Here is a 22,941-nt window from a genome sequence, read left to right on the forward strand (position 1 = left end):
CTCTTAATACTTATCCAGATTTAGCAAATAAGAATGCTTTTCTTTCAAAATAAAAACATTGAACTTGCTATCATAACACTTAATACTGAACGACTCTTCTGACCGATTACAACCTTTAATAATAATTGGTTTATGTTGGATTGTGAATGAGAATGAAAATTTATATGAAGTTAAGTTGTGTTGGTTGAAGAGAGATAAATTAATTTTCTTTATTAAATGTTAGGTTGAATTGAGTTGTGAATAAACACGGTCGTACCGTTAAAATAATATGGATTTTTAAATAACTTTTATCGTAAAATAATAAATCATCCATCATCCACCGCCTTTATCATTGACCCGGATCCATATAATAATAATAATAATAATAATAATAATAATAATCCCACATATCCAAATAGAAACCCAAAATCAAACTAAAAAGTCAAAATTAAACAATAATAATAATAAGAAATCAGGCGGTCAACGGCGATGGCAGACGACGGTGAGACGACGGTTGCGGTGGTGGTAGGGTTAATAGAGAAAGCAACCAACTCAACTGGACCCGACTTGGATCCGAGAATACTCAAATCGATCAAATCCGTTGTCCGTGACTCGGAATCGGAGCTCCGGATTGCAGTTGAAAACCTTATGAGCCTCATGAAACGAGATCACTCTCAGGTCTGTTTATTATTGATGAAATTGATTTTAAATTATATATAGGTTTATATATAATATCTTAAGCTCATATATTGTTAAACATATTAGACCTAAATATCTGTGACATAATAAGTTATTGAATAATTAGTTTGTAAGTTTAAGACTTAAGTTAGAAATATAGGTGTAGATGAAAGCTTATAGCGGACGAACAAACGGTTCACGAACAGATAACACAACGAAATCTCTTGTTCGTGTTTGTTTATTATTAAGGAAATGAACGGTTTACGCGAACGAGTACAAACGATGGTTTATTTGACTTGGCTAACTGAGAATGGTTCGTGCCAACGGTTCGCTCACTCTACCAAGTTTGCGTTGGTGTTTTTTTTGACATTTATATTCGTATTTTGATTTTGCTTATAAATTAATCGCGTAATACTCGTATATTTTTGTTTTGTAGTCTATGATTTTGCTTAAATCTCTATAATGAGATCAGGAAATTCGTTAAAAAATATTAAAAAACCTTTAATGAACAGACGTAAACGAACACATTATCGAATGTTTACGAACACAAACGAATGAAAAGTCTCTGTTCGTGTTCGCTCATTTAGTTAGTCGAACTAAATTCCTCGTTCATGTACGCTTACTTATTAAACGAACGGACTTCCTGCCGAACAGTTCATGAACGTTTTGTTCATTTGCAGTCCTATGTATTAGGCATAATCTACATTGACCTAAAGTTCTGTGATAAGAGTTTTTGAATAATTAGTTTATATGTTTAAGTGTTTAGCAATGGTTATGCTTATGTGTTGATAATTTGATATAGCACTGGTTAATGTTTAATGGTTAAAGGTTAAATGGCAAGACATGTATTGCTTTTACTTTTGCAGGCATGAATGCAATGCTTCTTTGTTATGTTAGCTCTCAAATAGTGGTTGTTATCAAGATGATATTCTGATATGCAGTTACATTACAGGTACGGTATCTCACACTAACTATAATCCATGAACTGTTCATGCGGTCAAAGCTTTTTAGAACCCTAATTGTTGAGAATTTGGACCAATTGTTGACTTTGAGTGTTGGGTTCAGAAGCAAACAGCCACTCCCTGCACCTCCAGCCATTGCATCCAAATTGCGGTCTAAAGCAATAGAGTTTTTAGAAAACTGGAACAATACATTTGGAATCCATTACAGACAGCTTAGATTAGGTTATGATTATCTAAAGAACACCCTTCGGTATCAATTTCCAAATCTTCAAGCAAATGCAGCAAGAATTCAGCAGGAAAGAAGAGAAAGAGAGTTAAAAACCCAAGAGATTCTGGTAAAGAAGTATGAATTGTTAAAGTCCAATATCTCTTCGATCAAGGATGAAGTTAATTCAATAGTTGATGAAATTAGTGAATGCTTAGATATTATTATAAGTTCTAAAGAAGAAAACGTACCATTAGATCCTATCGATGAAGAAGAGTTTGAAGTTTTTCGTAACCGGGAACTGCGCATGATTCGTGAAAATGCGTTGACAGAAGCAGCTAAAGTACAAGAAAACAGTGAAAATAAAGTGGTGTTCGATGCATTAAGAGAACTTTACAAGCTTTTAGTGACTAAACATTTAGTTGCAGTTCAAGAATCGGTCTCAGTTCTCATAAGGGTAGAATTGTCAGATAACCGAATTAGAGATACCATGTTAAAAGATTTCATTGATATTAGAAATCATCTCAAATCAATAGAAAAGAAATGTGAAGAAGTTGGATGCGTTCTGTCAACTCCTGAAAATGATGAGGAAGAAGATATATGGGAAGAGGGTGCAAGTATATCGCTTAATATTCCAAAATCTGTTACACCCGCTAAACAAAATGATTCTCCAGAATGCAGTAAAAGTAGAGAAACAAATTCTAAATTGAAGGTGAATCCCAATTTGGATCCACAAAAAAGAAAGCTTATGGATGAAGCTCCGCTGATGAAATGGGGTTCGTTTTTGGATAACTGGGGTTCGAACCGTGTTCATATGGCTAACCAAAGAGGGTTAGAGGTTGAAGCTCATTGGGGTCGGGTTGACCATGATGCGGTTATCCCAGCTAATAAGATCGCTGAACTAAATGTGCAAGCAACCGTATACGAAGAAGAGCGTAAAGAAATTCAACAATGTCGCGCACCTTTAAGAAAGGGTGGGTTATGTGAGAGACGGGATTTGAAAGTATGCCCGTTTCACGGGCCCATTGTTGCTCGAGACGATAAAGGAATGATAATAAATCAAGAACCCGATATGAATAACTTTTCACAAGAGGATTTGTTAAAACAGGCGGTTAAGAACGTTAGAGAGAGAGATAAAGAGGTTATGAAGAAAAGAGAATATGATAAAAAGGAACTAAAGCGCGCTAAACTTGCTAAGATTCGGGAGCATAATGATGCGGTGTTATGTGATGCAGCAATGGCTTCGACTCCGGTTTCGTCTGCTGCTGGAGAGTTAGATTTGGGTAGAGAAAAAGCGAGTCTTGCAAAGATGTTGAAGAAGAAAGTAACTGCGAAAGATAGATTGGCTGCGCGGTTGTTGAGTAGGAAGGCTATTGCAAGACAGGTGAATCTTGCAGGTGATGATTCAAAATACAGAGAAGCTTTTCCTAATCAATGGTAAAACTTTTTTTTCATGTTACTTAACTTGTTTTTGTTTTTTTTTTTTTTTTTTTTTCCTTTTTAAGTATGTTTTATGCAATAAGATGTTTTGAAAATGTGTTGTATATAACAATGGGTACAAATAATAAACTTTCGTGATGATGTACTGGCTTGTGAAGGTCTATTATACCCGTTTCGACCAAATCAAACTATTTTTAAACTGGCTCGGTTTGAACTGTTACCGGTCCAATCATTTTACCAGGCCTAATTTGAAAGTTCTTGAATACGCTCCGCCGGATAATGTGCCAAGCCGCATAAAGGTTTAAACTATGTTCATATTAAACTCTGTTTGTAGAACATCGCGACTTTACAGTTTTGAGATAAATACCCAGGTTCATGAAATTTCATTCTGAGGTTTACACTTTTATTTTGATAATTTGAATCACTTAAAACTTTTTACTAAAACGACCTGTTTTGACTGGAACTTGTTTAGTTATAACAATGTTACCCGACCAAAGCTAAACTACTTTTTAAGCGATCATTTCCGACCCATATCCATACTAACCAACCACCCGGCCCGACCTGACCCATCTATTTTACTAGGCTTAGTTCTATAGTAATTGATATCGTTTTCGTATGTCGCTAAAAATTTCCAGTGTCTTTGTTTTTAATGTATGAGATGTGTCTTACATGATTGTGGATTTGACTCATCATATGATACTACTTGTTGATGTCTATTCACAAGGCCACCACTTTTCATATGATACTTGTGGTGTCTTTTCAAACTACAAAGGCTCATCACCAAACAATGTGACTATTAATGTATTTATGTGATGATTAATAAGTTTGCTCCAATTAGAATAGACACAATTCTTTAAATGATGGTAGTTAAGGCACCTACTCTACTAGTTTCTTAACTGTTTGAAAGATCATAAAATTAGTTTTATCTTGTTAACAATTTCATGGATCTTAGGTTGATCAACTAACTACCAACCAAGATGTCAGTGAGTGGTTTAGAAGATACCATAATGGTGCATGTTGAATATTATCATGTTGAAATTGCAACAAAGAAAAGTGTTTTTAAGTGGTTGCATAGTGAATAAGACTTCACTCATATAAGTTTAGAGTGTGATTCATTAGTTAAAGTTTGCAAGTGACATGTCTTTCCATTCCACGTGTCATGTGCTACGTGGGCTTGGGCGAGAGAAAATATTTATAGACGTGTAGACATTTTTTTCTTACTCATAAATACCTAAAAAGGATACAATAGAAGGGATTTGGTTAGTGATTAGATAATATTATTCCCGACACAATCCAATGATTCACAAGTAAAGGGCTTAGATTTAATCTCTATCTGGTCAAAGATGGCCACCCCATTTACTTTCCTTCCACTCACGTTGTGGCCAACCCCAATGGTCATGCCCCGTGCCCGTGTGTGACGGTGTAGTTGGACGTTGCTTGCTTATGTGGATGCTCTTTCATGTGATCATGTCTGGGGCATGATGATAACATATAGTCTAATATCATATTAGAGGCGATGCGTGCATGCTTAATACAAGAGGACTCGGAATACCAAAAAACTTCATACGAATCTTCTATAGATTTTGTTACATGTAGTAGTTGCCCTACGTGAACACCGCTTTGACTTATTATTTCATACATAGTTGGTTTAAGTTACACAATTATGTTATACAAGATAAAATAAGAATCCGCTTAGAACCCGAAAATTAGTCCACATTATTTAAACTAACTACATATTTTCATATTATAAAGAACAATATATATGAACCAAAGTACCAAACAATGTTCTTGATGTGGATAAAAAAATAATATCATATATTTCTTTCAAACTTGTAAATATATAAACATACACTCATACTAAAAACTTTTACATTATATACTGAAATATAAAAGAATTTAAAGATGTTAGGAGAGGTTATAGATGCGTGCATGTAGGGGACGAGGTTGGAAGTTTATAAATGCATAACATGCTTGAAATTAAGTATATAAGATAATAATATATATGTTAGGCAGACATCACAATCAAGATGGTTATGGGCGTTGTGACATTGTTCAATATATTTTCTCCTTTTATTTTTCTGTATAACCAACCAAAATTAAATCCTTTTAATTTTTTTCATATTTTCTTACTCCCTTTGTCCAAAGAGATAATAATAAACAAATCATTGACATGATGTAGTGATGTGTCACAACAGTTTTTTTCAATCATGCCATAATTTTCTATCCTTTGTATATCTTTAAAGCAAGTGAGATTTTTTTACTAGCTTGGATCATAGAAAGTTAGAAACAACTGGGGTGTAAACGAGTTGAGTCGAATTTGAGCTTGGTTCGTTTTAATTTAAAAAGGGCTTCTGCACAAGCCTGACTCGTTTAGAACTTTATTTCTAAAATCCAAGTTCGATTTGTGAGTAATTTGTCAAACTCATGCTCGTGTTTTTTATTATTTATATATTATAATAATTATTTACATATGTAAATATACTTAAAACCTTTTTATCGGATGTTTATGTATAAGAAAAGTCATTATATAAATATATCAATAAAAATTTATATAAATAAAAAACTCATTTAGCGTCGTAAGCCGGCTCGAGCCCGTCTATAAATGAGCCTTAATAAAAGCTTAATCCCGTTTAAGCTCAACTCGATTCGACCTTTTAACGAGCGGACTTCAACTAGCTCATGAGCAGCTAGACTCTAATAGAGGAAAAAAAAGGGGTAAATGCATTACATTCAAAATAACATTATTATTTTACTTCAAATGGAAATAATATAATACAAATTTACTTTGTTGAGTACCAAATTTATAAGCCCATCTCAACTAACCACACACATACATACATAATTCAATAATCCATTAATCCAACATTTTACAATCTAGTCTAATTTACAATTCACAAATAATAATAATAATAATAATCAACCCTATCCACTGATCTCATTTTTCACAAAAAAAAAAAGGTATCAAGAAAAGCACAGCACCTCCTTGTGTTGGCCATTCTTGCCTTCATCTCCCTCCCCTGATTTCATCATCTTTAACCTCATTGGGGAGGGAAAAGCTTTCATTTTTACACCAACATATTATTATTATTATTATTATTATTATTATTATTATTCAAATCCCCACATAATATTATTATTATTAGTATTCAAGATCCAATCTTTTTCCATTTCAAGATGGAAATTGATAACATTGAATGTGTTTCAACCTCTGATGGTGATGAAATCCCATATAATCACCATCATAATAATATTAATATTAATAATAATAATAACTATCACCACCATCATCAAAATAATACCCATTTTTCATCTTCCAAGAATCATCATCATCATCATCATCATCATCATCAACATCACAATAATAATAATAATGTTGTTAATGTTGTTGTGCCTTCTATTAATCCCACAACTAGTGTTCATGAGCTTCTTGAATGCCCTGTTTGTACCAACTCAATGTACCCTCCTATTCATCAGGTTTTTTATTTTTATTTTTTTTTATTTTATTAGTTTTTATTTTTTTGATCTTATTGATATGATTTGATTTAGGGATTTTAGGATTATGATATTTATTTTGACATTTTGGTCAAACATATTATTTTGTCAAATCATATTAATGTGAATTTTATGATTTTATCACCGGTTTGCAGTGTTGTGGAAATCGTTAGACGCTAGTCAGGCGGTGGGGTAGGGACTAGCCATTAATCAGGATTAGTTGGAATTAATCGGATTGTAATTTATATGTAAATTTTCAAATATACATTAATTTTTACTGATTTTGGACAAACATATTATTTTGTCAAATTATATAAATGTGAATTTTATCATGAGTTTGCAGTGTTGTAGAAATCGCTAGACGCTACTCGGGCGGTGGGGTAGGGACTAGCGATTAATCAGGATTAGTTGGAATTAATCAGATTGAAATTTATATGTAAATTTTCAAATATACATTAATTTTGACGACAAATGGGGATTAATCAGCGACAGGTCGGTGGGGTAGCGACTAGCGATTAATCGGCGCCTAGTCGGGATTTTTTACAACACTGCCAGTTTGTAATAATATATCATGACTTCAAGAAACAATCTTGAGTGTTGAAAACTTGAAATAACATGTTTTGACTTCGAAAAGTCAATTTCATATCTATGCAAAGTATGCAACACATTTATGTAAATTCTATTTATGTTTGTGATTTTGTGCAGTGTCACAACGGGCACACAATATGTTCGACTTGTAAGACACGGGTGCACAACAGGTGTCCAACGTGTCGTCAAGAACTCGGGGATATAAGGTGTCTTGCTTTGGAAAAAGTGGCGGAATCACTCGAGTTTCCTTGCAAATACAACTCCCTCGGGTGCCCCGGGATCTTTCCGTATTATAGTAAGTTAAAACATGAATCTGTCTGCAATTTTAGGCCGTACAGCTGTCCATATGCTGGATCAGAATGCTCGGTTGAAGGTGATATCCCGTATCTAGTTTCTCACTTGAGAGATGATCATAAAGTAGATATGCATTCCGGGTACACTTTTAATCATCGTTATGTGAAGTCTAATCCTCGTGAAGTTGAAAAGGCCACATGGATGCTTACGGTTAGTATCATTCACATTCTTTTTGGGGTTTAAACGAGCAAAACCGCTTGTGAGCTACTTGAGATCAGCTTGCTAGAAGCTAGAATCAAGACGAGTTTAAACGAGCCCGAGTCTAAAAATAAGCCCGACCCTGAGTACACTTATTGAGCTCGAGTAGGCTCACAAGCCTAAATGAGCCCATTATCTTTATGGCTTTTATATACTGTATTAATTATATTTTTACATAATAGTATTATAAATGAAATTATGATCAAAGTAACTAAATAATATATTATGTTGAGAAAAGATGCAATACAATAATTGCTTAACGTACAAGAATACAAGAATACTTATATTTCATGAAATCGATCCATGAAATCACATCACAAGATCTCGAAATCGTCAATATATATCCAATTAATCATTGGTTACCGAAATAAACAGTTTTGGATCGTTAGTCGATCTATTATTTACTTTTATTCACGAAAACCGATTTTGAGCGTTTTCAGCGTTTTAGTATTTTTGCCTTTGAGCGTCTCGCTTCCCTATCGTACGTTAAGGCATTATTGTACAATATCTCAACCCATATTATGTTATGTATAAATGTTTTAATTATAAATTTATATGAAACGTACAATAAATAGTAGACTAGCCGAGCCTACTCGAGCTTAAAAAACTACTTACGAGCCCGAGCACTAGAAATAGAGCTCCAAACGAGCTGGGCCCATAAACCCTTTCCCGTCCAATAAACAACCAATTTGTATGTTACTAATTTTTTATTACACGCAGGTGTTCAACTGCTACGGGCAGTATTTTTGCCTCCACTTCGAGGCGTTCCAGCTCAGCATGGCTCCGGTCTACATGGCATTCCTCCGTTTCATGGGCGACGAAAACGATGCACGTAACTACCGATACAGTTTAGAAGTTGGCGGGAATGGCAGAAAGCTCATATGGGAGGGTACCCCTCGGAGCATAAGAGACGGGCACAGAAAAGTTCGGGACAGTCATGATGGGCTCATAATACAAAGAAACATGGCCTTGTTTTTCTCTGGAGGAGAAAAGAAAGAGCTCAAGTTGCGTGTCACGGGTCGGATATGGAAAGAACCGCCTAACAATGATGGTACTACTGTTTACGTTCCGAATATGTGAGGTTAACTTGCTCGGTTTTATTTTGTGGGTCGCGTTTGTAGACGGGACCATAGATGCATACGAAAGTAACAGGAAATGGTGAATGGAGGCGCGTTTTTTTTTTCCGGTTTTTTGAATGTGTGGGAAATTTTATGGCAATGAGATTGTTTGTGTAAGTGATCTCTATGTAAAAGCTAAAGCACTTGGATGTAACTTCTATATGAACTTATGATGGCAATTTATGACAACAATGTAGCATTTTGTCCAACACTTTTACCCGAAACCCAACCCGAGAAAACTCGTACCCGAACTAACCTGACCCGAAAAACCCGAACCCGAGAAAGAACTAACCTGAACCTGAACCGAAGTAACTCGGGTTGGTTCTCGGGTTTGATTTATAAGTTTCGGGTCAACCCGAATTAACTTTTAGTTTTGAAATTATATTTTTAGGTATAATAGGGTTAATCGACTGTCTTCATTTCAACTATTATGGATCGATTGTTTATTGCTAATTTATGTTTTCTAGTTCATTACTAATAGCAACCGTAATCGAACAACGAAATCACGCCCGACTGAAGACGATTATGGTTTGAGTTAGTTTTACTCTTCTTTTGCATTGTTTAATCAAGTTATGTTGGTTTATTATTTGATTATTTGTGTTACGAGCAAAAAAGAATATATTGTTTTAATTTTAGCATTGAAGTTTTTAAAATTTTTTTGTTTCTTATTTTGTTTTCAAGGATACTTGAAACCCGATTAACCCAACCCGAAAAAACCCGAACCCGAAAACCTGTGAGAGATTTGGGTTGGGTTTCGGATCAACATTTAAAACTTTGAAATTTGAAGAACCCAGCCCGAAAAATCCGATTTCCGAAGAACATATTTTTTTTTGATAAGGTGTAACATTTCTATTGATATAAATTAACTGAAAACATAATTATTATTTAATGTACTTTTATATATAACACAAACCAAACTACATCTGGATAATGGGTAAGCGAGCAACAAGCTGCGCCACTATCCCCTTTTGAATCGCAAAGCCTATTCTACTAAATATAAATCCTTGGTTCCTCGGGCTCTGCGAGTCACTGTGGACCACCTTCTGCACCCGCTCCAAGAAGCGAACCGCCTCGGGAGCTAGGGATCCAAAAGTGTCGAAGGCAAATGGAATGAACACGTGCTGATTCTCCAAACACAATGTCTCATGCTTAGCATCATTCCTAGACTCCGCTCTCAAAACCGCCTGTCCCGGTACGAAGCCACTGTCTCTCAGCCCCACCAACGGGGACACCCCAGTGAGGTCAACACACGCATGCTTACCTCCTGCCCAGCCAAACACAAGAACATCCGCAGGACGCAGGGTAGATCTTCCCTCACGCGGATAAGTCAAAAAGTTAACAGGTGCCTCTTTCTTGGCTGAGATCCCGACACGTCTAAGCACATCCCATAACACATCTCTAAGAACATATTAAATGAATAAAACCGTTTACATAAGTGAAATCCGAATCCGAAACTTGAAACTTGAAGCACCATATGTGTTTGATTAGAAAACCATTTACATTATTTACATTGAATTACAAATAGCCCTGCTTGCGGTGCGCACATATGATGTATATATGTGTGAACCCTCGGGTGGGCAAAAGTGAAATTGCACTAATTTTGACGTTATTTTACTAATCTCGTGAAAATAACGTTAAAAGTGACGGACGGTTAATCAGGCATCATGTAGTGGCGTTGATAGCTGAAAGATAAGGGTACATGCACCGATCAGCCGGTGTCCCGATGATTGAGTGTTATGTGCCTTATGTCCAAGGCTTGATGCAAAACTACTATCGAGCCGGGGGTCTCACCGGAAGCAGCCTCTCTATCCCTATGGGGTAGAGGTAAGGCTGCCTACATCTTACTCTTCTCAGACTCTACCAAAGCTTTGCTATTGGTGGGATATACTGAGTACAATGATGATGATGATGACATTGAATTACAAACCTCCATAGCGGCTGACAACACCAACATCACCACCGCCTTTACCACCGCTACGACTGACATCACCACCACCATCACCGCCACCCGGTTACAATAATTTTCTATTTTTTTTTTGGTAACAAATGCTAGTCTACAATTTATAACTTCAATACTAGTTGGTAAATAAAATGGTCTAAGCTTAACTTGATTAAAGTATTAATAAGTGAATTAATTACTTAAATAACTAAAATAACAATATTAGTTAAAGCTAATACTCTAATTAGACACAAATCTCCATTCCAAGCCATTTACAAATTTTAGTGGGATTTTTTGTACGAAGTTTACCAAACGGAAAAGAAAGTAAAAAAAAGTACGTGAAACATTGCAAACGAAGTACGTGAAACAGAGCAAATGAAGTTTACACGAACCTGTTTTGACCCAAACCAAACTGTTACTTTTGTAGACAACTTGTTTTGACCCGAATTTGCTTAGAACCCATCTTGACTCGTTATCCAACCGACCCAACCCGTTCGTTTTGCCAGGCTCAGTATCTTTGTAAAGAGAACATTTTTAATTCTTAATTAAAAAAAAACCATAATGGTTTCCATTGTTTTGTTAGTGAATAAAGACAATCTAATTAAAACACACTAATCACCAAGATATTACTCCCTAGTGAGTGTTCATTTGGTCTGTATATTCATATCAAATGAATAAAACAAATGTCAAAAACACAAGGTTGATCCTAAAGTTATACTCTTGGCTGTTATTAACTTCATTTGTGCATACAAATTCTTCAAGAAGAGACTAAACTCAACTCAAACTTTTGCCAACCGACGAAAAACCCGAAACCAAAATACAACAAACAAAAGAATAGTCAAATATAACCAACTTTAACTGCTGAAGGTTTTGAAACATACGTGCCAAGAACATATGCACATAAGGTCTTGTACACACAAAAAATAAAAAAGAAACAAATTTATACGCTAGTTATTTATAGTTCCATAAACCTTCGTCTTAAACGATTAAATCTAGACGACGATCCATGACCTGAGAAACAGCCTCAATGAACACAGCCTCACTACAACCGGGAAGAACAAGTTCTTCTGCTTCTTCAACGATTTCTTCAATCACGGATTTCTTATTAATATTCTCCCTGCACATAATATTTCCGATAATGAAAGGCGTAAATCCTTTCTCCACACCTTTCTTAAGTAGCATAGTGGATATACGAAGAGTGCGTGCACATTCGGATGGTAAATTCCATCCGTAAAAGTTAAGTAAAGCGATATCTTCCTCGGCATCCAGTGACTTGATGTAATCAACTGTTTCGGGATTAAACGGTTTGCGAGCTTGTGGCCAGTATAGCCAGTCAAATGTGCAATCTTCAAACTAATATAAAATTAAATATCAACAAAAAACAATATTTTAAAAACTACTTAAACAAATATAGAAAAAATATCATAATTTAGATAGCAAAGATATGAAAATTACACTGGTGGGAAGACAGTAACCATGGTCAATAGGAATAAGAACAAATTGACCATCTTGCCCTTTACTGACTAAAATATTTCCGGCATGTCTATCAGCATTAGCCATCCTAATATCCAACACAGAGATCTTATGCACCTCGTCGACAGGAAACGCACCCGGACCCATATCCTCGCAACTTCCATTATTCTCCATAAACATCTGCAACGAACCGATCTTCTCTTTCACACCATCCGGATGGTTAAACCCTTTGTGTAAACACGCAGCCAAGAACGTCGGCGGGACCCCAGAAAACCCAACGTCCACACCGGATATAGACCTGCGTTCGCCTCTCGGGTGGTCCAAAAGATAAGCAGCAACTTCCCGTAACGCACCCTCACCAACAGTCGTCCCTTTTTTAAGCCCTTCGCCGTCCGTTGATACAGGTAACCCTCTAGGGTTATTTACAGCCTTGGGTTCCTCATCAATCGGCTTGAAAACAGAAATATATTTACTCCCGGACGCATTCGTCATGAAGTAGGCCCCACCAGTACCCTCGGATGACCTTATTGGATAATTCCCTTTCATCAAACCATCATAAGTAGAGTTAATTACGTCCAAAACAACAGTTGGAAGACTAGCTTTCGGGTTAACAATCACCGGTTCCAACCATATAGATCTATTCAAGGCTTCTTTAGGAACCGACCCGTAATACTCTATACCATGAGCTCCATTCCTAAGTTCTCTAACAGCAAGATCATCTTTTTTCGAGTCTTTCGACTGCGATGCAACAATCGACATCTCAAAATTCTTATCTACCGGTTTAGACCGAATCTTCGCAGACTTCCTAACCACTAAGTGGATAACCGCGTCGTTATTGTTCTTACAGATATCATTAATCAACCTCTCGTCCTCAAGCTTATGACCCTTGAACAAGATCTCTTGTTCATCAATATCCTCCGTCAACCCTTTCTTCCCCTTAAAAAGCTTCCGTTTCACATAACCAACGTCATGATTCTTCTCCACATGGAACGTAAACTCTTTCCCACACGACGTTTTCACATTAATCACTTGCAGATCCGAAAGCCGAACAACTAAATGCACAACATTCCCGTCACCAACACCGTAATCCTTAACCAACGAATTACTCCTCGACAATTCCCGCCCCCCACACACCAACTTCTGATTCTTAACAACAAACCCCTTATAACTCTGAATCCGAAGCTTCACCGACTCAATCGAATCCGACTCCAACACTCTCATCGGCACCACCGACCCCGGTATCGCCAAATGGATCATAATCTCTTCTTGGTTACAAATCGGCCCCAACGGCAAAACCGAGTCATCACTAAACGGACTAATCGCAATCACACCGGCCGACGACATATTTTCTCAATATCTCTCAATACCCTTTACCCGAATCCAACGAAACCCGAATAAATGTCACCGATCGGAACCCGAATACATCAAAACGCCCAAATTTTACCCATGATCAAGCCTCAATTTTTTTACAGACCCACAAACCCTAGATATGTACAGGGGTAACTAAAATGAAATTAAATGCTACAGGACCAAGATCCAGAGACCCAGATCCTAAAACCAGTAACAAGTAACGAAATTGATGAACAACAATGAATAATTTTGGGAAATTAGAGTGAGATGTGCATAGAACAAGAAGACGAATAGGTTCTTACCCAAGTGATGAAATTCAAATTGAGAAAATGGGTGCGAATAAGACGGAATTGAATTGAACGTGTGTGTGGTTTGACGGGTTCAAAGGTGAATGATGATCGTTGATTAATCGAATTTGGTGGTGGTTTACGATGGCTTGAAGGAAAAGAAAGAAATGAGAGAGAAGATAAGTGTTAGAATTTGGAATTAGAATACGCGTGTTGAATTTTGACTTTTTGTTCAAGACAATGATTCTTTTGCTAAGTTTGAAAATGTCACAATTTTGCCCCATGGTTATACTAAAATCGAGTTTCGGTTATAGAAGATTGCTTAATCAAAACCGTAACAAAACGGTCGGTTAAAAGTCACTTAGGTGTTGGTTTTGGTAACGTTTGGTGTAACGCTTGGTTAATTGTGTAATGTATGTTTTTTTTACCGTGTTGAGTTGAAAATGGTTCGGTTATGGGGTTTCAAGCTCTATTATAAAGGTTCAAAGTTAAGATATGTTTGGTTCAAAACCATGTTATAAACAATTGCTTTGTAAAGTTATGCGTTGGTTTCGGTTAAGTTCGGTTAATTGTGTAATATATGTCTTTTTATTATGTTTTTTCTTTGTTTCGGTTGAAAATGATTTGGTTATGGTTTTTAAAGATTTTTTTTTATGAAGTTTCAAAGGTGAAATATGGTGAAATCAAGCTTGATTATAGACTTATAGTGCTGTTCCAAGCTTTCTTGTAGACAATTGCAAGATGAATTTAAATGTTTGAATCTATAATTGAAAGTATACAAGATGGAAACAGATGTATAAACTTTGGAAAAATATTAACATACAAAGTTTGACTTGATTTTGATTAACGTTGGTTAACAAATACACATTTCATTGTAACGATAATCGAATGATCAGTTAATAAGATTCACTTAACCATAACTGTTAGTTTTGTTTGCTTATGATTAATTTTGGTTAACGATTCGATTTTCGGTTATGGTTCTTGCTATAGTAAGAGAAACAATGAAAATAAAATTTGAATACGAGACTTCTGCTAGAACATATATTGTACATACTCTAATTGATATTTACAAGTTATTCAAACATATAGATTTTTTTAAAGTTATCCAGACGCATATATATATTTTTGATTCCTTGAGACTAAACTAAGACATGCGATGCTATGAATTGAGATCGAATCGAGTTGAGCTAGATCATATATACTTGTTTGTAACCGTATGAAGAGACAATACTAATTTAAACAAAGAAATAGAAACAAGGAATGCATAATAAGTTACTACTAAAGTTATAAGTTTGTATAAGAAACTTGTTCACACTCAAAGGTTTAATAAACCATGGGGATCGAAAGTATATGCATATTAAGTAGAAGGTTGAAAATGAGATGTTCTTGAAACATTTAAAGAAAAAATAAAAAGCATATTCCCTACCGAAAGTCCAACATAATTTCTTGCTTTTAATTTATTATTAGGAAACTTCCTATCTCTTTCCTAGTATTGCCAAGCCAACCACGTTCAAATCAAAATAAAAATAAATAAATAAAATAGAAGCTTCTTTTATGTTTTTGTAACTAAACGTACTTCGTTTATATTGCGTTTTCTACACGTATATGGTTTTAGTTTTATTTTTAACGGTTATTTAGATCACTGGGATCATTAACTCATCCAATCATTTCATTTGACTCTTAGAAGTAAACCCATAATAATAAAAGATGAAAAATCTCATGGTTAAACCCGAAACCCCTATTTTATAGGATGACAATTATGCATGCGATGTTACATAGAACATGGGATGAGTGGTTTCGGTATCGGTGTTTCCTGAATCTTGCACAAAATACCGTCATATCAGTATCGGTATCATACCGAACATTTCGGTACCGGTACCAGTACAAAATATTTTTAAATTTCGAAGTCGGGATTTCGAGATTGATACTGGCATCGTCCCGGGCTCATAACTATATGAAACAGATTGTTGGACCATCAAGAAGTTACACATGTGTAAGCCGAAGAAACACATATAAGAATGCTAAGATGGATGTGTGAGCACACAATGCTGAACCGAATAACAAACGAGGGTTTTCAAGAAAGATTAAGGGTGACTAGCATATCAAATGAGATAACAAATAGAAGATTAAGATGGTTTAAACATCTTTTCCTTATTTCTACTGTTATATAATATATTATCTTTTAATTTCTATTTCTTATCCTTTAATATCACTATTTTTATGTATCTATTTATTATTAAGACTACTTTGTTATTATTACCATTATCTATTATTTATTTATGATATTCTTTTATTCGGTCTTATATACAGTTTTGAAGCTAAGGATCTCTTTGATAGCAACTTCTTTATTGTTCGGTATACATATTGGTTTGCCCATATCTTATCTTTCCCAACTTTTGCTAATAGTTTGACTATTAGGTAGTGTTTGGTATGCAGTAATCATAGAGGGAATGGAATGATTCATTGCTTGAGAATGAAAAATATGGTGTTTGGTTGCTTAATGGAATGGAATCATCCATTACACATGGAATCCCATTCCATCAAAACTATTCCTTCCCACCCCCTTCTTTTTTTTCATTCCATCCTCATTCACCATACTTTCTTAACAACATCACCACCTAACAACATCAACCACCACCACCACCTGCAGCCACCTTCGCCGTATCCACCACCACCTCCGATGCCACCACCACCGTCGTCGCCACCACCACCACCACCTTACCACTAGCGCTACCACCGCCACCACGCCGCCGCTTGTCACCGTAACCACCACTACCATTTCCACCGTAACCACCGCAACCATTGTCACCGTCGCCGCCTAACTATCACTGCCACCACCACCTGACCTCAACCACCGTCGCCACCACCCTACCATCGCCATCACTACCAATGCTACTATCGCTTGACCACCGCCACCACCACCTGATCTCAACCACCACCACCAAAACCACCGCCCTTAACGCCTGACCGCCACTACCACCACCGTCGCCACCACCATTTTTTTTTTGTAAAATAACTTACTCTGAGAAAAAAGTGTTTTTATTATTTATATTTCATTCCTATAATTTTTTTGGATACCAAATAACATTAACTAATGATTCATTTCATTCCTATAGGTTAACCAAACAAGACAAATGAAGGGTAATGATCCATTTCATTCCCTTGTTTATTCCATTCATTCTCTCATTCCATTCTTCCTTCATTCCATTACTTCCAACCAAACATAATTTTACTATATATAATTGTTTTTATTATAGGAAGGACTTGAATGTAAAACTCTTCCTTTTTTAAATTCTTTTTTAAATTAAAGTCTTTAATTGACTCATCTCAATCAAGAATTTATCATTAGTCTATATTGTTTCAGTTAACTTATATGAAAAATAATAATAATAATAATAATAATAATAATAATAATCAATTTGGATGCATATAACTTATAGTGGCTTAGTTACTGCCAATTTAAGAATCACACGTGTACACCTTTATTTATCATATTAACATATTCTTTTCTGTTTAATAACACAGCATACAACTTATCTAGTCTAGTCGGCTAATATGCCAATATTTCTTATTTAATTCATTCATCTTTTGTCGTCTGGTCTCAAAATATAATACTTTTGTTTTGCTTTCCACCTTGTCTTATATATATTAATCTAGGTGACTAGATTCACTGTACAATTATGTATGAATGAATTAAAAAAATTATAAAAAAAGTTATATAAAAAAACAATAAAGATTCTTTAAGTATCACATAATAAAATTAGTACAAGTGATGAGATTCAAACCTATGTTACATTGTCATAACCAACCTTCTTGTAGGTGTCACCTTCTAAAACTAAAAATATACCGTTATCATTAAAATTTCATATACAAACACAACACATAAAAATATATGATCACTGGCGTCTGGCGACACCGCGTGTATAACCTAAGTCCGCACTTGCATACACGTGTGTAATTACTCTTAGACCATCCGTAGTGGCAATGTTGCCACCAACGTTGTAGACGAAAACGCGGGGGTACACCGCCCCCTGCGTTATGAGAATTTTGATTTTGGCTGCGTTGTATACAAAACGCGGTGAAATGGCACAAAAATCAAAGATTGTTCCCCAAAAATCAAAGATTGTTCTATCACCGGTGGATTTCATGGTGGCCGGAACTCCGACGGTGGATTTCAAGGTCTCCGTCGGCCATGGTGGCCGGAATAATGAACATGGATCCGACACCATGTTCAATCTCCTCAGCCGGAATTCTTCTTCGTCAGCCGTGTGTGTTTGTGTATGTGAATCTCCGTCGGAGAATCTCCTCAGCCGGAATAAGAGACTGTTTGTGTTTGTGAAGATTGAGGTGTGTGGGTGTGGGACACTAGCTTGATGTGAAGGGTTTTATGCTTTTTTTAATTAAACTATGTGTTTTATGGTGGCCGGAATAATTGGATCCGGTGGGTTTCATGGTGGCCGGAAAAAGTGACTTGGCGCCACGTGGCGTATAACGTCTGGGGTGGAGAGTTATGACTACACCCTGTTTTTGTAAAAAACCATAACTCTGACTGGGCGCCACGTGGCTCATAATGCCTGGATGTGGAGAGTTATGACTACACATAGTCTTAAAAGTGACTTCCAAAATCAACATGTTTATACATGTTTTGTCCATATGACATGTAGTGGCTAACATTCAAGTGCCAAAGTAGAAGCATACAAAAGAATGAAACAGGACCAAATTATATCTTAAACTGCTCGGATAAAACGAAGAAAGCGAGGCTGTTTCACACTCGGATACATTTTTTACATGTTCAGTCGCAAAGAGGAAGACGATTTTAGCCGGTCGTGTATGTCTCCTCTACCTGACTGTTCATCACAAAGCTTGGAAACCTCAAAGTTATGTCCCTAAAAACCATCATTAACAAAAAGTTATATAGTTAATATAATTATAAGAGTATACTGCGGTTTTCGTCTATGTGGTTTGTCTAAATATGCGGTTTTAGTCAAATAGTTTCAAATTTGCAATTTTCGTCCCTGTGGTTTCATTTCACTTACAATTAAACCCAAATTCATTAACCCCGTTAAGTCTGGGTGTTAAACCCATCAGTGTGCCCCTCACGTGAGGGGCAGTTTTGTCCTTTTTTATCCCCAAATAAACCTCAGTCCTAATTCGCAAGCCCCCTCACGTGAGGGGTTTGGGTGTATTTGGGACAAAAAGGACAAAATTGCCCCTCATGTGAGGGGTACAATGATGGGTTTAACGATCAGACTTAACGGGGTTAATGAATTCGGGTTTAGATGCAAGTGAAATGAAACCACAGGGACGAAAATCGCAAATTTGAAACTATTGGACTAAAACCGCAGATTTGGACAAACCGCAGGAACGAAAACTACAGTTCACTGTAATTATAATGTAACTATGCAAGTAATATGGCTTACATTAAATGAGGAAGAGTCATGTTCTTCAATAACGACGGGTTTTTGTCTACATATTCTTTCCATTCTTCTTGGTCGATCCTACCATCGCCTTTACTGTCTGCTTCAGTAAACGTCTGATAAGAAATAAAAAAGTATAGTCATTCATCACAATTCAAGCAATATGATTTAGGATGTTATATGCGTTACATTTTACTTCATGCGACTTTCAACTAGTTTGACCCGTTAGAAATAAAATTTACAAAAAACAAAAACACATAAACAAGCAATGCATACCTTTTCTACAATCGTTTCGATTATATCATTCGATAGTTCAAGATCAGATTCATTAAGAAGAGCCAAAACCATCTCCTTCAACTGCAAGCACGCAACGTTCAATATTATGAAAAAAGCGCAAAACAAGTTTACAAATATACGAAAAAAGCATGAGCTTTTTAATGATACGAAAACAAGAAACCGAACAAATTTACCTCCTCGCGTTCAATGAAGCCTGTTCGCCCGAGATCATATAACTTGAAAGCATCTGCCACAAATCATTTTTTATATCAGATACCGGTACAAATGACAATAAAATAAGTTAAATGTATAACTTAAATTCTTAATATAATTTCTTACACAGAACTTTGTCTGCTTGAGGAGCTTTCGGATGAAATACGCCTAACGAACGAACAAACTCGCTAAAGTCGATATGCCCACTCCTATTCACATCAAAAAGATCAAATATCTGCAAAAGTAACATCATAAGTTGCTTCAATGTTAACAATTATATAAAGTTAATAGATACGTTAAGAGCGCAACTTACTCGATCTGCAAACAAGTTCCGTTTATCATGATTTCTGAACAAGGCTAGGAGGAACTCATCCTGCAAACAACATAAGATTATTATTTAACAAAGTTTTCAAAAAAAATAAATAAATAAAAAATAAAATAAAATAATATGAGAACATTACTTTCCCTATAAGCCCATCATCAACCACAGAACTGCTTAATTTCCCGAACAGCTCGTATAAAGCCTCGACTTCGTTAACAGTAACTGCAAGAATCGAAGGTGTTATGTATCATCTATAAACTATAACAAGATGATAATATAAATAATGAGACACTTAATACAACTTACAAGGAGTCTGTGCAGAAAGCTCAGCAGGATCAAAAGAAGGTAGTCTTTTTAAACTCTTCGATGAAGTTGAACAAAAACAACCCATGATTACAACGACAACAATCCGTAAATCTTTAATGTTGCATGATCAAATACTTAGCTGAATTTGTCATTGTGATGTTTAGAATAAAGAGAGTTGTATATGTGTAAACAACCCTCCTAAGTGACAGTAGCAGCCTTTGATTATCCCTATAAATAACTGAAAAAAAAAAAACTGGTTTAATACAAATAACAAAAAGGAAACTTTAATTTTTAGTTTAATATAAACTACAACCAAGTACCTAACAAATGACATAACTTCATTACGGAAATAGCTTAATAAATTGAAAACACACATTAAATGACTATAAATGAATGATAATAATAAAATGAATAACAGAAAGGATTCATGATTTTTTAATCCACCTATGTTGTCAAAAGCCCTTCGGGCGCGCGCCTCTACTATTCAGGCGATCCATCGACCTGTAGGCGAGTGTCCGACCAGATTTTGGTATTCTGACCACCTAAAAATTGCGGCAAACTTAAGCCAATTGCGAGCGAACTGGTCTATAACATCCAAAAATGACTTGGAAGTAGCCTAAACTTCCCAATAAAATAAAAAAAATAAATAAATAAACCGTATGTTCATGCGACAATCGCTTTGTTTACCTCGGGCCCTGGCTTTTTTAAGCGCCTTGCGCGTTTGAAAACTATGAGATCCACACAGACATATGAATAATTGAATACTGATTCAGTAAAGTGTTGAAATAACTTATTAAAGTAAAAACCTACATTATTAATGGATGATGAGACAAAACCAATAACAAAAAAGTAATCATTATTATATAATCCACCTAACATCCATACAAACATATGCATACTAATTCAGTTTAGATGCGAATTTGCTAACAAATAACCTAAATTCAAAAAATAAAAAAAAAATCTTCAAAATCACAATCAAACAATAACCTTTTAACCAAAAATTGTATCTCTAATAACAAAAAATTAATAGAACTACAAATAATAATAACTTTTTCACATGCAATATAATAAAGATGCAATAAAAATGAATCAAAAGGAATATGTTAATAATTAACCTTGTGATCACCAATCAACGGATCCATGCATGTGCATGTGAATATCCTGAACAATAAAACGTGACATAAACTTACGTTTATTCGTTATGATTAATAATATATATTGATTTTGGTCGCAGAAATTAATTAAATTAACGTTTTTCTGCGCCAAGATCGATCGAATGATCCAAGGGTTTTGCTTGCCACTTTTTGAAAATAATGTTACCGGTAAGTCAAATGATGAAGCACATTTTCAGGGGCTAACAAATAAATAAATAAATTAATAAGTTTTCATTTATTACCCATATCTATTTACAGAAAAGCAATATGTCTCCCTTACTTTGTACAACTTTCACATATACCCATTACACTAAACCAAAATAAAAACGACGGTTTGGTTTTATGACTTTTTAAAATTTAAACTTTCGGTTCGTTTTTGGTTTTGGTTTTACACGTATTAAAAGCTGAAATACTGAACCGAACTTGTTAATTTTGATTTCATATTTTAAACTTTAAGCAATTTATAAGAATTTTATAAATAGTGTGGTCCAAATACTTTAGCTCAAATGTTAAAAACCAATTAATTGTTAACTAACAAAAATATTTAAACACAAATTCGTTATTTTGGTCAATTCTTGTAACGGGATAAAAGTTTCAAGCTCAACTAGCAAAATCGAAAAACCAAACCGAATAATTTCCAAAAACTCGAAAACCGAAATTTCGGTTTTTGGTTAGGTTTTAGCTGAAAACCGACCAATGCTCACCCCTTGTTGCCGATAATTGTGAGAACAAAAGTTGGGTTAAGCTTAATTATATATGCGCCAATTTCAATTAAATTATCTATACAATCATGTTTTAATATGGTCTAATTTGGTAGCTCAAATCCTCAAACTTACAAGATGATATTAACTACATTTTTATCTAAAACTAGTAATAAGCAAAGAAAATATTTGTACATAACCATTAAATATTTAGGTTTTGGCTTTTGTTAACTACACCACTAATTTAATTTTCTGGCATGAAACAATATGGCCCCCAAATTTATTTTGTCATGTTAGTTAAGTGGTGTGTGTATTATATTAAGGTGAAGCTAATCAATCATTCATCATATATGTGTTATGTGTTTAGATAATCTAAAATATTGTCGTATATTATAAACATATATTTTAATGCAAATCCAAAACATCGATGGATAGCACACATACTTAATTCTTAAATACATAATATAAAATTTGGCTGATGTTGTGACT

At 35.2% G+C, this 22,941-nt stretch overlaps 4 protein-coding genes across 4 annotated transcripts; 2 read left to right on the forward strand and 2 right to left on the reverse strand.

Annotated features, from left to right (window-relative positions):
- Positions 1–318: 318 nt before the first annotated feature.
- LOC143630732 (UV-stimulated scaffold protein A homolog) lies at positions 319–3,306 on the forward strand. Its single transcript, XM_077099660.1, has 2 exons — positions 319–657; positions 1,610–3,306. Exons 1-2 carry the CDS (start codon positions 469–471, stop codon positions 3,263–3,265), a joined length of 1,845 nt encoding a protein of 614 aa, XP_076955775.1. The 5' UTR covers positions 319–468; the 3' UTR covers positions 3,266–3,306.
- Positions 3,307–6,403: 3,097 nt separating this feature from the next.
- On the forward strand, positions 6,404–9,059 carry LOC143630733 (E3 ubiquitin-protein ligase SINAT5-like). Its single transcript, XM_077099661.1, has 3 exons — positions 6,404–6,738; positions 7,462–7,848; positions 8,617–9,059. Exons 1-3 carry the CDS (start codon positions 6,439–6,441, stop codon positions 8,974–8,976), a joined length of 1,047 nt encoding a protein of 348 aa, XP_076955776.1. The 5' UTR covers positions 6,404–6,438; the 3' UTR covers positions 8,977–9,059.
- A 2,684-nt stretch (positions 9,060–11,743) lies between these two features.
- On the reverse strand, positions 11,744–14,282 carry LOC143630735 (phosphatidylinositol 4-kinase gamma 4-like). Its single transcript, XM_077099663.1, has 2 exons — positions 12,409–14,282; positions 11,744–12,306 (listed from the first exon to the last, which is right to left on the reverse strand). The coding sequence occupies exons 1-2, from the start codon at positions 13,768–13,770 to the stop codon at positions 11,932–11,934; spliced, it is 1,737 nt and encodes a 578-aa protein (XP_076955778.1). The 5' UTR covers positions 13,771–14,282; the 3' UTR covers positions 11,744–11,931.
- A 4,479-nt stretch (positions 14,283–18,761) lies between these two features.
- Positions 18,762–20,825, reverse strand: LOC143630650 (calcineurin B-like protein 4). Its single transcript, XM_077099614.1, has 8 exons — positions 20,598–20,825; positions 20,431–20,513; positions 20,283–20,342; positions 20,096–20,204; positions 19,951–20,003; positions 19,757–19,837; positions 19,484–19,596; positions 18,762–18,949 (listed from the first exon to the last, which is right to left on the reverse strand). Exons 1-8 carry the CDS (start codon positions 20,680–20,682, stop codon positions 18,880–18,882), a joined length of 654 nt encoding a protein of 217 aa, XP_076955729.1. The 5' UTR covers positions 20,683–20,825; the 3' UTR covers positions 18,762–18,879.
- Positions 20,826–22,941: the final 2,116 nt, after the last annotated feature.

The sequence above is a fragment of the Bidens hawaiensis genome, unplaced genomic scaffold, assembly GCF_021521415.1.
Source record: "Bidens hawaiensis isolate Kalapana, Puna unplaced genomic scaffold, B.hawaiensis_p1.1 tig00005780_1, whole genome shotgun sequence".
NCBI lineage: Eukaryota > Viridiplantae > Streptophyta > Magnoliopsida > Asterales > Asteraceae > Bidens > Bidens hawaiensis.